This window comes from Sus scrofa, chromosome 6 (assembly GCF_054392235.1).
Source record: "Sus scrofa isolate SSC_HxYL_T2T_F1_AM1 chromosome 6, Sscrofa_HxYL_maternal_Yorkshire_Landrace_v2.0, whole genome shotgun sequence".
NCBI classification, from domain to species: domain Eukaryota; kingdom Metazoa; phylum Chordata; class Mammalia; order Artiodactyla; family Suidae; genus Sus; species Sus scrofa.
In genome coordinates this window covers 50,094,732-50,110,025 of record NC_139388.1, presented here as the reverse complement: position 1 = coordinate 50,110,025, position 15,294 = coordinate 50,094,732, and the positions used below count along the sequence as shown (strand labels likewise).

At 38.2% G+C, this 15,294-nt stretch overlaps 1 protein-coding gene across 5 annotated transcripts in view; it reads left to right on the top strand.

The window, feature by feature from the left end:
* The window catches only part of ZNF568 (zinc finger protein 568), a 28,205-nt gene extending 18,453 nt beyond the window's left edge, over positions 1–9,752 (top strand). For 4 of the 5 annotated variants that reach the window (XM_084960675.1, XM_084960674.1, XM_084960677.1 and 1 more), the window contains one exon: positions 6,961–9,752. In XM_084960675.1, coding sequence (XP_084816801.1) covers positions 6,961–8,543 — 1,583 coding nt within the window. In that variant the 3' untranslated portion in view covers positions 8,544–9,752. The remainder of the gene's footprint in view (positions 1–6,960) is intronic. The other variant, XM_084960676.1, reaches the window with a different exon arrangement.
* Positions 9,753–15,294: the final 5,542 nt, after the last annotated feature.

The window sequence follows — 15,294 nt, the reverse complement described above, 5'->3', positions numbered from 1 at the left end:
CACCAGCCTACGCCAGAGCCACAGCAACTCGGGATCCGAGCCGCGTCTGCAACCTACACCACAGCTCACGGCAACGCCGGATCGTTAACCCACTGAGCAAGGGCAGGGACCGAACCCGCAACCTCATGGTTCCTAGTCGGATTCGTTAACCATTGCGCCACGACGGGAACTCCCCCTTATTAACTTTATACCTAAATAATAGATAAGAGAAAAAAAATCAGTACTAGAAGAATGGAAAGGAACCCCATAAAGCCATCTTTATTTACAAATGATAAGATCGGGAGTTCCCATCGTGGCTCAGTGGATAACGAATCCGACTAGGAACCATGAGGTTGTGGGTTCGATCCATGGCCTTGCTCAGCGGGTTAAGGATCCGGCGTTGCCGTGAGCTGTGGTGTAGGTCGCAGACGCGGCTCGGATCCCTCATTGCTGTGGCTCTGGTGTAGGCCTGCGCCTACAGCTCTGATTAGACCCCTAGCCTGGGAACCTCCATATGCCACGGGAGCGGCCCAAGAAATGGTAAAAAGACCGAAAAACAAAAACAAAAAAAGCAAATGGTAAGATCGTATCCCTTATAAACACAAATGAATCAACTGCAACAAATAGTAAGAGAATCTAGTGAGATCCAATGAGGGTATCAAATTAACAAATATTGGTGGTTTTCATGTATACTTCAGCAATCGAGTAGAAGATATAAGAAAAAGGAAACCACATTTATAGTTGTAACAATATAGATGAAATGCTCTTCTGGGCATGGGCGTAAAACAATGAACAAAACAAGTCCTGTCCTCATAGAACTCATAACTTGTGGGAACTAGAGTCCCTGATGTTTTGCAAATAAGAAAATGTCTTTTTTTTTAACTTTCATATTTGGTTGATAGTTGATTCTGTATAAAATACTTGAGCCATACTGTCTTCCTCAGAGGTTTTTGTAGACAGTTCTCTGAAGTCTTTAGACAGTCCTCTACTGTCTCCTGGCTTTGAATGTTTCTTGGAGAAATTCAAAGCTTGCTTGTTTTCCCTCATAGGTAACTTGATTTGTTTGCCTAGTTGCCTGTAGGTTTCTTTTTCTTTAAAGCTTGAGAATTTTATGAGACTTATTGATCAGTCAATATCAGTTTTTCCTCTAAACTTGTATATTCCTGGTTTTTGGTGCTTATGGTATTATATAGATCTGATGCTGGTTCCTTTCATAACCATCATTCTTCATCTTTGAATAAGATTATTTCCTGGTGGACCCACTATGCACAGAAGGAGAGTGTTGAAGATTGTCCAGAAAAATGCTCTGAGCTAGTAAGAAGCCTCTATTGTTTTGTGTTGCAAGTTGGTTTGCCCTTTACTTCTTCTGAATCAGAGATTGTCAGTTGTATACTTCCTCTAGCCCTCAGTATATCTTTCTGCCCTCCTATGCCAACAGTTTGCTTATACAAGAATAATGGCTATTTGCATCTCCTTATTGAAATCTGCCTTCCCTGCCATTTAACAAGGTCAGAAAAAGACCATTATATTCCTGCCACCAGTCTCAACACATCTGGATCCCATTGTTGCAAAAAATAATTCATTTATTCTGCCCACAGGATGTGCCTTCTGTTTTGGAGAATTCTATTCACCATGTTTTCTGTCTGAGATAAGAAAGAACAGCCACTCTCTCTGGGTTTCTTCCCTACCACCTGGTTCAATGTGTCCTCTGGTCTTTCCTTACACTCTAGAATTGGGGTTGAACTGTCTTTTCATTTTATTGAAGATGTATTTCCTTTTTCTGTTTCTTCTTCATATTTGCAGAGAGGAGAGGAGACAGAGATGATAAATTCTACTATATTGAAACAAGAAGTCCTCTTCTATATTTGATCCTGTGGATCACCTTTCTTGGAAATGTCTTCTTTGTTCCTCTCTAAAGGATTCTGATTTCTCCTCAGTTTCTGATTACTGTTTATTTCTTATTCCTTTATGAACTGTGTTTTACATGACTCCTTTTCTCCAGGCCTCACTGAACATTTTCCAAAATTGTCCTAAATTACATAACTCCCTTTTACGAGACTCCTTTTTCCTTTATGTGCTGTCATAATATAGCTGTGTTCATGCCTTTAAATCAGTATATAAATCCAGAAGTGGCAACATTGGAATATGTACCTTTAATGTCTCTAGTGTTGTAAAATTCTTCACATCTTTGCCTTTGATTATGAGTGTTCTTATCTGCCTTGGTTCTAGCAGTTATTTAAATTTGAGCCTGATTTCTAATAAATGGTCCCCAACATTTCCAACCTACATAAATCTTCCCCATCTCTGAGCTAACTTTCTAGTTCTACTAGAGTGACTTGGAGTCTGAAAACATATATAAGATAGTACTGTGTTTTATATATTTTCAAACTTTGATGTTGGAGACTTAAATTATTAACCCACCATGAGAAAGTAGTCTGTGTCTTATTCTTCATGTAAATGTTTCATGAATTGATTATTGTTGAGCTATATTTGGGGAGGTTTTTCTTATTGTTTCTGTTATTTTAAAATATTTACTGGCGTTCTTCTGTGACACATTGGGTTAAGGATCTGGCATTGTCACTGCAGTGGCTTGGGCCACTGCTGTGGTGCAGGTTCAGTCCCAGGCCTTAGAATTTTTTTGTTTTTTGTTTTTTTAGGGCCATACCTGTGGCATTTGGAAGTTCCTGGGCTAGGGGTCAAATCACAGCTGCAGCTGCCAGCCTAACTCCACAGCCATAGCAACTCAGGGTCTGAGCTGTGTCTGTAATCTATACCTCAGCTCACAGCAATGCTGGATCCTTAATCCACTGAGCAAGGCCAGGGATCAAACCCTCGTCCTCATGGATAGTAGTTGGGTTCATTACCGCTGAGCCATGATGGGAACTCCCTTGGCCTGAGAACTTCTGTATGCTGTGGGTGTGGCCAAAAAATTTTTTTTACTTAAAAACCTTCGAAGTAAGTCCAGAGGAATTCAAGTTAGAGTGAAAAGAAACCCGTCAGAGCTGCATGAAATGTGTTGAAATCTTAAGCTGTATGTGAAGCATTTATTTAATAAACGAATGAACGAGACAGACAGTACCTTAAAAGTCTTTTTTCTTTCTTTCTTTCTTTTATTTTGTCTTTTTAGGGCCACACCTGCAACATATGGAGGTTCCCAGGGGTCATATTGGAGCTGTATCCCTGGCCTATGCCACAGCCACAGCTATGCCAGATCTGAGCTGCAATTGCAGCCTACACCACAGCTCATGGCAACACTGGATCCTTAACCCATTGGAGGCCAGGGATCGAACCTGCATTCTCATGGGTGCTGGTCCGATTTGTTTTCATGATAGGAACTCCAGTACCTTAAAAGTCTTAAGAGAAGGGCTGTAAAAAGACTAACAAGACTGATAAGGATTTTTGTTTGTTTTTAAGAGAGCTTGGCATTAAAACTATTTATAGATCTTAAGAGTTAGGAAATGAGAAAAACATAACAATATTTGGAGAGTAAAATTAGCATGACATGTTTGTGGAGTAAAATCATAAGCATGGCCTGATTGAGGGAGTGAGGATTGTAAATGGTTAATGAAATGGATGGTGGCTTATCTCATATAGAGTCAGAGAGATCTGAACTTTGCCAGACTCATGCTGTCTTTTATGTTTTTAAAATGATTTGGGGAGTTCCTGCCATGGCTCAGTGGTTAATGAATTCGATTGGGAACCATGAGGTTGAGGGTTTGATCCCTGGCCTCGCTCAGTGGCTTAAGGATCTGGCGTTGCTGTGAGCTGTGGTGTAGGTTGCAGACGCAGCTTGGATTCCGCATTGCTGTGGCTCTGGCGTAAGCTGGTAGCTACAGCTCCAATTAGACCCCTAGCCTGGGAACCTCCATATGCCGCAGGTGCGGCCCTAGAAAAGGCAAAAAAAAAAAAAAAAAGATTTTTCAATTTAATTTTATCCCTTTAATTACTGAAGCTATAGTTGTGCTTTTTGCGTGGTGGCATTAAGGTTGGAATGGTCGGTTACAAACAGAAGCTTATAAGATAACTGAATATAAAGGTTAAAAAATATCCAGTTATCTGAACTTTTAGTAACCCACAGACGTTGATGGAACTCCAGGAGTATGAAAAACCAGTGTAGAGCTAACAGTGTTGAAAAGAATGTTATCATTTTGGTTACAGTATGTCAGCCATGATGAAAGAACAAGAGTAAAACACAACAGGATTTGACGATGCTGTGCACATCTTATTGCATCTTATGTTAGTTTGTACCACTTTTCAGAAATTCCGAGATAGATCATTTGTTGAGATACATTCATGTGTTGTGAATCAGAATCCATCTATTTTAAAGATATTTATCAACTTAACACTTAAGGCTTTCAGCAACCATTGCTGATTATTGCCTAGATCCATTATTTTTATTGGAGATCTCTTTTTCTTTTATTAGCTGAAATTCTCTCATAAAGAACTCTCTTATCAAAAATTTTTTGGCCACACCTACGGCATGTAGAAGTTCCTGGGCCAGGGATTGAAACCCATGCCACAGCAGCCACCTGAGCCACTGCAACAGCATATCATTAACCCGTTGTGCCACAAGAGAATTCTCTCATCAATTATCTGATTACCCTGAAATACAGTTTTTACAGGCCAAGAAAGATAAATACTCTGCTCAGGTTTTTTTTTTTTTTTTTTTTTTTTTTTTATAGCCACATCTGTGGCATATGGAAGCTCCTGCACTAGGGATTGAATCTGAGCCACAGCTGGAACCTATGCAAGATCCTTTAACCCACTGCTCCAGGCTGGGGATTGAACCCCTGCCTCTAGCGACCCCAGCAGCTGCAGTCAGATTCTTAGCCCACTGTACAGCAGTGGGAACTCCCCTCAATTCATTTTTTACTGCTTGCTTTGTTATAATTGTTGATGTATCATTACTACTGAGTGAAAAAGAGACTGTTAATTACATATCCTTGTATAACTTTTTGTCATTCATAGAGTTACTGCTTGCCCAGTTTTTCTGCTTGCTTGGTTTTTTTTTTAAATCTATTTTTAATTTTAATGAGCTCTCAAAACCATTATTTAAATAAGGATCCATCAGTGTCATTAGTGTACTACACATTAATGCATGAAAGGATAAGAGGGAAATTCTAAAATTCTTATAGTTAAGAATTTTTGATGTTTTTTGAATAGGAAACATATTGTACTGTAATTGTTTGATTAGAACCTAGGAGTTTTTTATGTAGTCCAAAAGCCAGTTCTATGGGTCTTTTATATTTCATTTTCCCATCTCCTACCTGGAGTACATGCCAGCATCTGTGAGGCCAAGCAACAGAAAGGGGCTGGAGGTTTCATTATTCAATAAGTAAATGTTCAAGTAATTCTTACTTTTTTAGTAAGAAGCTTTTCCTCTGGATCTGCTTCACTTATTCCCATGTCCGTAGCCTTTCCTTTTCGTGCTTGGATGGTGGATATTTGGCTACTTCCTGTGTGAACTCAGAAGTCATGGTGTTTTGGTCAAGGTTCGGTTACAGAGAAGTAAGAATGTACTGTCTGCTGATTTAAGAAGGAAGAAATTTATGTAAAGTTAATATCCTACAGAATTTTGGGGAGGATGAAGGACAGACTATAGGATATCCTTTAGGAATAAGTTTCAAAGCCATACCACAGAAGTGAGCTGCTAAGTAGTTTCCTACTATGATCAAGAATTTGCTTTTTGTTGAACCAGGAAAATGCCTGTAAACTTCCAAAGCTTGCCACTTCTGTCATAGCATCATAAGCAAAATGCCCACTTTTTCCCTCTCTTAATTCATTTCTAAATTAAAATGTTGTATGAAAAATCTGAATTACATCTAGAACACAGCATACAAGTGTGTCTAGGAAATGTAATTTTAATTGTCTCAGCCTCCTCAGAATGAAAAAATAGGAGTTCCCGTCGTGGCGCAGTGGTTAACGAATCCGACTAGGAACCATGAGGTTGCGGGTTCAGTCCCTGCCCTTGCTCAGTGGGTTAACGATCCGGCGTTGCCGTGAGCTGTGGTGTAGGTTGCAGACGCGGCTCGGATCCCGCGTTGCTGTGGCTCTGGCGTAGGCTGGTGGCTACAGCTCCGATTCAACCCCTAGCCTGGGAACCTCCATATGCCGAGGGAGCGGCCCAAGAAATAGCAACAACAACAAGACAAAAAACAAACAAACAAACAAAAAAGAATGGAAAAATATAGGAGGTTAGAATAGATCTTATGTAGGAGATCCATAATACTTGCCTCACTGAGTCTAATTGCTCCCTATTCAGACTGTAAATTAATCCTCCTTTTTTTCAGCCCCACTCTTATCCCTGACTTTTAAATAACTAAATACTTCAATTCTTGAGCTTTTCCAATGTTTTGTTGCCAAATCACTTTGTTGCTTGACATGTACATCTTCATAGCACAAAACTTGAATTTCCTAGCTCAACTGTCACTTAACAATTCCCTGTATACCTTCTGTCTTCCAGTATTTTGTTGAAATCTTTTGTTTAGCCTTCTTTACATTCCTATTTCTTTTGTTCTTATGGATTGAATCTTTATTCTTTTACTGTCGCCTTAATGGAATTTTAGGAAGGAGTAAAGAAGTAAACATATACATAACCCATTCATTTAACCACAAATGTTAATTTTATCCTGTAGTCATTTGATTCCCTATGCAGTTGTTTTATGTATTTACCTTTTTATCTTAATTATTCTATTCATTTTACTGATTTCTCCCTTGTATGAGTACATTTTTAAAATCAGCCAAAGCAGCGAGGCCTATTAATGGCAGTTCTCTCTCCATGATATTATCTGCAGTTCTCTCTCCATGATATTATCTCATAAATGTTAGAAACTAGGGACATTGGCACTTTGGATTTCTTTCTTATTGGGAGACTAGAGCCAACATAAAAAATCAACCCCACCTTAGCAAATTTCTGAAATGTTATCAATAGTGCAGTAGTAGAAAAATTCAAAAGTAATAATTTTTGGTCCTCCATTTTAGAAGTTTGGGAAGTTGATGAACAGCTCAAGAAGCAACAGGAAACACATGTGAGGAGAGTCACATCCATCTCCAAGGAAACTCTAATTAAGGAAAATGTCATTGAATATAAAAATGTTGCAAAAATATTTCCTCTGAGCACAGACATTGTTACTTCAAGACAAAACTTCTACAAATGTGACTCACTTGATAAAGGTTTTGAACATACTTTAGACTTACTTAGTTATGAGAAAAGCTGTATAAGAGAGGGAAATTACGAATGTAATAAGTATAGGAAACCATTTTACCATTGCTCAACTCACGTTGTAACCTCCTTTAAGTGTGCTCAATGTGGGCAGGACTTTAGTCATAAATTTGATCTTATCAGACATGAGAGAATTCATGCTGGAGAGAAACCCTATGAATGTAAGGAATGTGGGAAAGCTTTCAGCAGAAAGGAAAATCTTATTACACATCAGAAAATTCATACTGGGGAAAAACCATATAAGTGTAATGAATGTGGAAAAGCTTTCATTCAGATGTCAAACCTTATTAGACACCAGAGAATTCATACCGGAGAGAAACCTTATGCATGTAAGGATTGTTGGAAGGCCTTCAGTCAGAAATCAAATCTCATTGAACATGAGAGAATTCATACTGGAGAAAAACCCTATGAATGTAGGGAATGTGGAAAAGCCTTCAGCCAGAAGCAAAATCTTATTGAGCATGAGAAAATTCATACTGGGGAGAAACCTTATGCATGTAATGAGTGTGGTAGAGCTTTTTCTCGAATGTCATCTGTTAATCTACATATGAGAAGTCACACAGGGGAGAAACCCTATAAATGTAATAAATGTGGAAAAGCCTTCTCTCAATGCTCAGTATTTATTATACATATGAGAAGTCATACAGGTGAGAAACCCTATGTATGTAGTGAATGTGGGAAAGCATTCTCTCAGAGTTCATCCCTTACTGTACATATGAGAAATCATACAGCTGAGAAGCCCTATGAATGTAATGAATGTGGAAAAGCCTTCAGCCGGAAAGAAAATCTCATTACACATCAGAAAATTCATACTGGAGAGAAACCTTATGAATGTAATGAATGTGGGAAAGCTTTTATTCAGATGTCAAACCTCATTCGACACCAGAGAATTCATACTGGTGAAAAACCCTATGCGTGTACAGTATGTGGGAAAGCCTTTAGTCAGAAATCAAATCTCACTGAACATGAGAAAATTCATACTGGAGAGAAACCCTATCATTGTAATCAATGTGGAAAAGCTTTCAGTCAGAGACAAAACCTTCTTGAGCATGAAAAAATTCATACTGGAGAGAAACCATTTAAGTGTAATGAATGTGGTAAAGCTTTCTCTCGAATCTCATCCCTTACTCTTCATGTTAGAAGTCATACAGGGGAGAAACCTTATGAATGTAATAAATGCGGAAAAGCCTTCTCTCAATGCTCATTACTTATTATACATATGAGAAGTCACACTGGTGAGAAACCCTTTGAATGTAATGAATGTGGGAAAGCCTTCTCTCAAAGAGCATCCCTTTCTATACACAAGAGAGGTCATACAGGTGAGAAACGAAGAGTATACTAAATGAATAAAGGCCTTCTCTTAAATACAATGCAATTTTTACTTGACTTTAAAATATCTTGGCATAATCTCCAAAACATGGACAAGATCTTTATGAAAAAATTGTAAAGCTTTATCAAAGGCAAAAGACATGAGTAAATGCAGGGAAATACCATGGATGTAGATGGAAAAACCCAATATCATAAAATGTCTGTTCTTCCCCCAAATTAACCTATAGACCTAATACAGTTACAAACATCTAATAGGAATTTTCTAGGATCTTTACAAAATGGTTCTAAAATTCTTATGAAATAAGTCTATGGATTGCTGAAACAATATTGAAAAAGAATAGAGCAGACATACCTTCTACCATATACTACACATATTATGAAGTTATGGTCATAAAATGGTGTCTGGTATTAGTATATTAATGGGCAAGTAAAAAGGTTTTACAGAATAGAATGCCTAGAAGTAAACCAATGAATGTATGCGAACTTGGTGTATATTAGGCACGACATCATGAATCAGTAGGAGAATGATGGCCTAGTTAATAAAAATTGTTGGAGTATTTTAATCTCCATATTAGGGAAAATAAAACTGTACACAACCTTACAACATATAAAGAAACAGAATTCCAAAAGATTTGAACACTGAAATCTCAAAGGCCAAACTGAACTTCTTGGGAGGAAATAGCAGGATATTCTCTATGACTTTAAAGCAGGGAGACAGTTTTTAAAAAGATCCTGCAGTTCTACTTTTGGATATACTTCCTAAAGAAATTCACAAATATGCATAATAAATAAATATATATATATATCTGGATTGAAAACAATCTATATATGGAAGAGGTAATGAATAAAATGTGATACGCTCAAATAATGGAATGTTGAAAGTAATGAACTTGATCTATATTGTATAACTTGAGTAGTTATCTAAAATAATGTTGAGTGAAAAAGTCAAGATCCAGAGGAAACATAGTGTATAACATTCATGTAAATTGGAATGAAATCATTCACAAAAAATAGAACTATGTTTTTATTATTGAAATATGTATGTAGAACTATCTTAAGTGCATTAAAATGGACATATACCAAATTATTGATAGTGTTGTCTCTGGCAGGAGATTAGGATTAAAGGTGTTGATCAAAGGGGACTTTTAGCTTTACTTGTAATTTTTATGCCTTAAAAAAAGATTGATAACATATAAAATAAATCTTAAAAGTTGATGCACAATGGTGATATCGATGTCTTGTCTATAGTGTTTTTGTAGTTATTTCTCAGAATTTATGTGCTAGAGGAAGCCAGTGCCCATAGAAGAAAATGTTATAATGGATTCATATACCCTATCAGATGCTGAACTATTTTATCAAAAATATTTCCAGAAAATTAGTAGTTAAAAATGATAGTCCTGTTTACTATATAATATGAAATTAGTATGTTTTATCAGTCCTGTGATGCTTTTCCCCCAACGCACACTTGCACAGTTCTGAAATTAGGATTCAGTTTTTGACCAATTATATCTTAGAGTCAAGGAAGTATATAATTATTTATTAAAAATTTGAAAATCAGAGAAAAAATCCATGTGATAAATCAAATGTCATTTTATTTACTGTCATCATGGTCTAATGATCCCTACTCTCTTAGTAGGGATCTTGCATTATCTGACAGCTAATTTGTTGGATTCATGGCTTATGAGTTAGTAATATGTTTAGAGTCATTGTGAAGAGAGTAAGATTTTCCTGAGAAATTAACTCTGCAGTATTAGTCTTCTGGCCCTCTAAGTTTCCATACAACCAGGATAGGCATTAATATCATTGTTGATTATTACCATATTTTGAAACAAGAAAGCCTTTTATTTTCTTGAGGTTCCATAACCAATTATGTATAATTGTTTCAGTCAACTTAAGGATCATTTTATTTCTTCTACAAACCTTGATTTATCTATCTATCTAGTTTTGATTGGAAGCAGTGGTGGTCTAAGACCCTCAGCAGTATGTTCCTCTAAAAGGTCCCATTCTCTGCAACAATACGTGAACCAACCCTTACTTCAGGTAATTTTTTCATTATACCATCTCTACAATTTACATGATATACAGAAAACCATTAGTGCCTTTAAAATTAAAAAAAATTTTTTTTGGTTGCACCTGCAGGATGCAATATTTCCCAGGCCAGAGATTGAACCCAAGCCACAGCAGTGACAACACGGAATCCTTAACAACTAGGCTACCAGGGAACTCCATTTGTGTCATATTTTAGCTTCTACATGTAAAGGGATGTGTGGTATTTATCTTCTCATTCTGACTTACTTAGTATGATAATCTCTAGGTGTATCCATGTAGCTGCCAAAGGCATTATTTCATTCTTTTTTATGACTGAGTAGTATTCCATTGTATATAAGTACCACATTTTCTCTATCCTTTCCTCTGTTAGGTTGTTTCCATGTCTTGGCTATTGTGAATGGTGCTGTTGCTATGAATTATAGTTTTGTCTGATATGCCAAAGAGTGGGATTGCTCAATCATATGTCAACTCTATTTTTATGTTTTGAGGAACCTCCATACTATTTTCCATAGAGGCTGCACCAATTTATATTCTCACCAGGAAAAGCAGGAGTTCCCATTGTGACTCAGGGGGTTAAGAACCCAGCTAGTATCCATGGCAGTGAGGGTTGGATCCCTGGCCTCGCTCAGTGGGTTAAGGATCTGGCATTGCTGTGGCTTCGGCATAGGCTAGCAGCTGCAGCTGTAATTGGTCGCCTAGTCTGCTGCACTGTGCTTAATGGCCAAAACATAAAAACAACCCAGATGTCCATCAACGGGAGAAAGTGCTTTACTCTCACAATGGAATACTTAATATATAGCAGTCAAAATGAGTGAAGTGCAATGATACAGCAAAGTAGCAAATCTTAGTGATATGATAATATTAGAAGAAAACTAAATTCCAAAAAATCAATTAACTTTTAATCAAGTGAAAAATAATTAAATAAAAACATACTAATTTTTAGCAAAGCATACAGAAACAGTAAAACTGCATAAAGGTAAAATGAGAAACTGATGAACACAGGATTCAGGATGAAGATTACTCCACTGGGAGAGGAAGGGGGATGGGGAGAGTTTATATATAGTTATACATAAGCTTTTTATCAAGGCTATACATATTACACTGGGTGGTGGGTTCAGGATGCTTATAACATTTAAAATAACTACATTCGGAGTTCCCGTCGTGGCGCAGTGGTTCACGAATCCGACTAGGAACCATGAGGTTGCGGGTTCGGTCCCTGCCCTTGCTCAGTGGGTTAACGATCCGGCGTTGCCGTGAGCTGTGGTGTAGGTTGCAGACGCGGCTCGGATCCTGCGTTGCTGTGCCTCTAGCGTAGGCCGGTGGCTACAGCTCCGATTCAACCCCTAGCCTGGGAACCTCCATATGCCGCGGGAGCGGCCCAAGAAATAGCAACAACAACAACAACAACAACAAAAGACAAAAAGACAAAAGACAAAAAAAAAAAAAAAAAAAAAAAAAAAAAAAAAAAAAAAAAAAAATAAAATAACTACATTGGGAGTTCCCGTCGTGGCTCAGTGGTTAACGAATCCGACCAGAAACCATGAGGTTGCGGGTTCGGTCCCTGCCCTTGCTCAGTGGGTTAACGATCCGGCGTTGCCCTGAGCTGTGGTGTAGGTTGCAGATGCGGCTCAGATCCCACGTTGCTGTGGCTCTGGCTTAGGCCAGTGGCTACAGCTCCGATTCAACCCCTAGCCTGGGAACCTCCATATGCCACGAGAGTGGCCCAAAAAAATAGCAAAAAGACAAAAAAATAAAATAAAAAATAAAAAAATAAAATAACTACATTGATCAGTTTAGGATAAATTATTGTGTTGTAACAAACAGATACAAAGTGTTAGTGACTTACACAACAAAATTATTTCTCACTCATTCATGTCCATTGTAAACTGGCAGCTGGTCTGTCCCATGTCATCTTTATTCCAGACCTAGACTGAAGAAGTAGAACTTGTATAAAACATGGCAGTCTCAGGGCAGAGGGGATAGAGAGATGGTGAAACCATGCAACCGCTCTTAAAGCTTCTGCTCTGAACTGGCATGTGCCACTTTCACAAATTACCAAGACTGATATCAATGGGTAGAAAGCATAATCCTCTTCTAAGGAAGGGCCTAGAGAAAGGTGTTAAAAAGTATGTTACAGTGTCAAAGTCTACCATACTAACCAACTAAATAACCAAATCTGAATGGACAAGTGCCCGATCATGTGTAAAACCTGAAGTTTGTTATTAATATAACTGTGTGCATCTGAGGTAAAAATATCAAACAAAACCCAGCAAAACCAAAGTTAGAAGACATGGATCTGGTATCGACATTTCTTCTCAATAGAATTACATACCTTATAATTCTAGAGTCCAAATAAAGTCTTAAAAGTTCACTGAAAATAAAAAGCAGCTCTGAAAATAAATAAATAAATAAATAAATAAATAAATAAATAAATAAATAACCCCCTACTTCCCAAGATAGGATGTCTGTAAAGTCAAAGTTTTCAGATGAAATTTTAATGGACGTTAATCATCCTATGACTTTCAAAGGGTTCGTTGGAAGTCTCCATTTCTGTTTAGACTATGTCTCAAGAATTACTAGGAAGGCCGTATAGGGTTTTGCTAAAGTAAGAAGGATGGGTACATGCTTTGTTTAAGCATGTTACATTGGGCATTCTCTTTGGATTTAATAGATTGGGCCTTGGAGTTTGCCCAAAGACAACCTCAATTTTGGTTAGTTTTGTCTGTGGGAAAATTTGATGGTTTTGAGGCCTGTAGACCAGGGAAATGGGGTCAAGAAGATCTCTAATAATAGAGAATCCCACGTCCTATTGATCTACCCGGGCCAAGTGAGAAGTCGTTTCGCCGATAATTGAATGGAAATTGGGTGTGTTGAACCAAGTTGAAATGTAGAATGCAGAGGCCAGGATGCTTGGGGTAGAAGAATACTTCCAACTCAAGTGTGGGAATGAGGGAGACAAAACACAGAGGGGAGAGAGGAAATGAAGGAAGAGTCACTGCTACTTTAAGATTGAAACTTTTAAGGAGTTATGAAGGCTTCAGCACACTTGAAATCAAATAAATGTACTATTAAAAAAAACCCACATATGGGAGTTCTCGTCGTGGCTCAGTGGTTAATGAATCTGACTAGGAACCATGAGGTTGCAGATTCAATCCCTGGCCTTGCTCAGTGGGTTAAGGATCTGGCATTGCTGTGAGCTGTGGTGTAGGTTGCAGATGTGGCTCAGATCCCACGTTGCTGTGGCTCTGGTGTAGGCCAATGGCTACGGCTACAATTGGACCTCTAGCCTGGGAGCCTCCATATGCCGCACAGGAACGGCCCTAGAAAAGGCAAAAAGACAAAAAAAAAAAAAAAAAAAAAAAAAAAAAAAAGCCCACATATGGAGTTTTTGCCATGGCAAATTGGAAACAAATCCGAGTAGGAACCATGAGGTTTCAGGTTCAATCCCTGGCCTTGTTCAGTGGGTTAAGGATCTGGCGTTGCCATGAGCTGTGGTATGGGTCACTGACGAGGCTCAGATCCAGCATTGCTGTGGCATAGGCTGGCAGCTACAGCTCTAATTTGACCCCCCACTCCCAGGAATCTCCATATGTCATGGGTGCAGCCCTAAAAAAAAAAAAAATCCCACATTACAGCCTATATTGAAATTATTTTTATATATTTTACATAAAATTGTGTTGTATTAATCTTGCCTAATTGAATTTTAGAGACATAAATGATAATTTTCACATTGTAGTTCTCATGTTTTAAAGCCTACACATAAGTCTGAAATACTTGTAAGCCCTTGAGTAGTCCACAGGTATCAGGTTATTTGCCCATTATAACTTCATCCTTTATTCTGTACCTGACTTGACTCTAAAACTTCCCCACCCACTTTCTTAATTACTAAAGGCCTTTTCTTTCTTTTTTTTTTTTTTTTTTTTGGCTGCATCTCTGGCATGTGTAAGTTCCTGGGCCAGGGATCAAATCTGCGCCAAAGTAGCGACCCCAAGCCATTGCAGTGACAACACTCAATCTTTAACCCTCTGCACCACAAAAAGAACTCCCTAAAAGCCAAGACCAGCTCAGCAGGATGGGGCTGAAGAACGGGTGCTGTGAAACTTAAAGAAAAAAGTTAACATAAAACAAGACACAGAGACATTTATCTTAAGTAAAGGTGGGAACCGGGGCACTCAAGGTGTCAGGGACCAAGAGCACTGCCTCAAGAAACCACACTGTTTTCTTTGTGCTCTTTAGGATGACTGTCAAGTGAGGAGGGGCTATGGGTGGAGGATATAGGGTTTGTTTACTATTTTATAAGTTCTTTTATTATTTTAAAAGCCACTTAGCTGGTAAAAGGTTAAGCTTCTACTCTGACCTTTAGGCACATAACAATCATTAGCATTTGAGTTAGCTATGCATAGCATTCCAGAGAATCCTCACTGGCTTCCACAAATGGCATGCCTATTTGCAGCAACCCTGCAGTGCCTAGGTTTGCACCTTGGCTCTCTTTGCTAATGCATATTCTGCTAAAGATGGCTCATAAACCACTTGGCCATGAGTTCCTCTCTTTCTTATCCCTTAGAGGACATATCATGCTTGTGCAGACAGTGTGCCAATCTGCACAGGTCTGGCTGCCTAGACCAATGCATTAGGTCCTCATTCAGCTGAACTTTAGGTCTTTGTTCTTAAGCTTAAGTCTTTTACCAGCACTGTGACTGTTTTTCAAGCAGGAA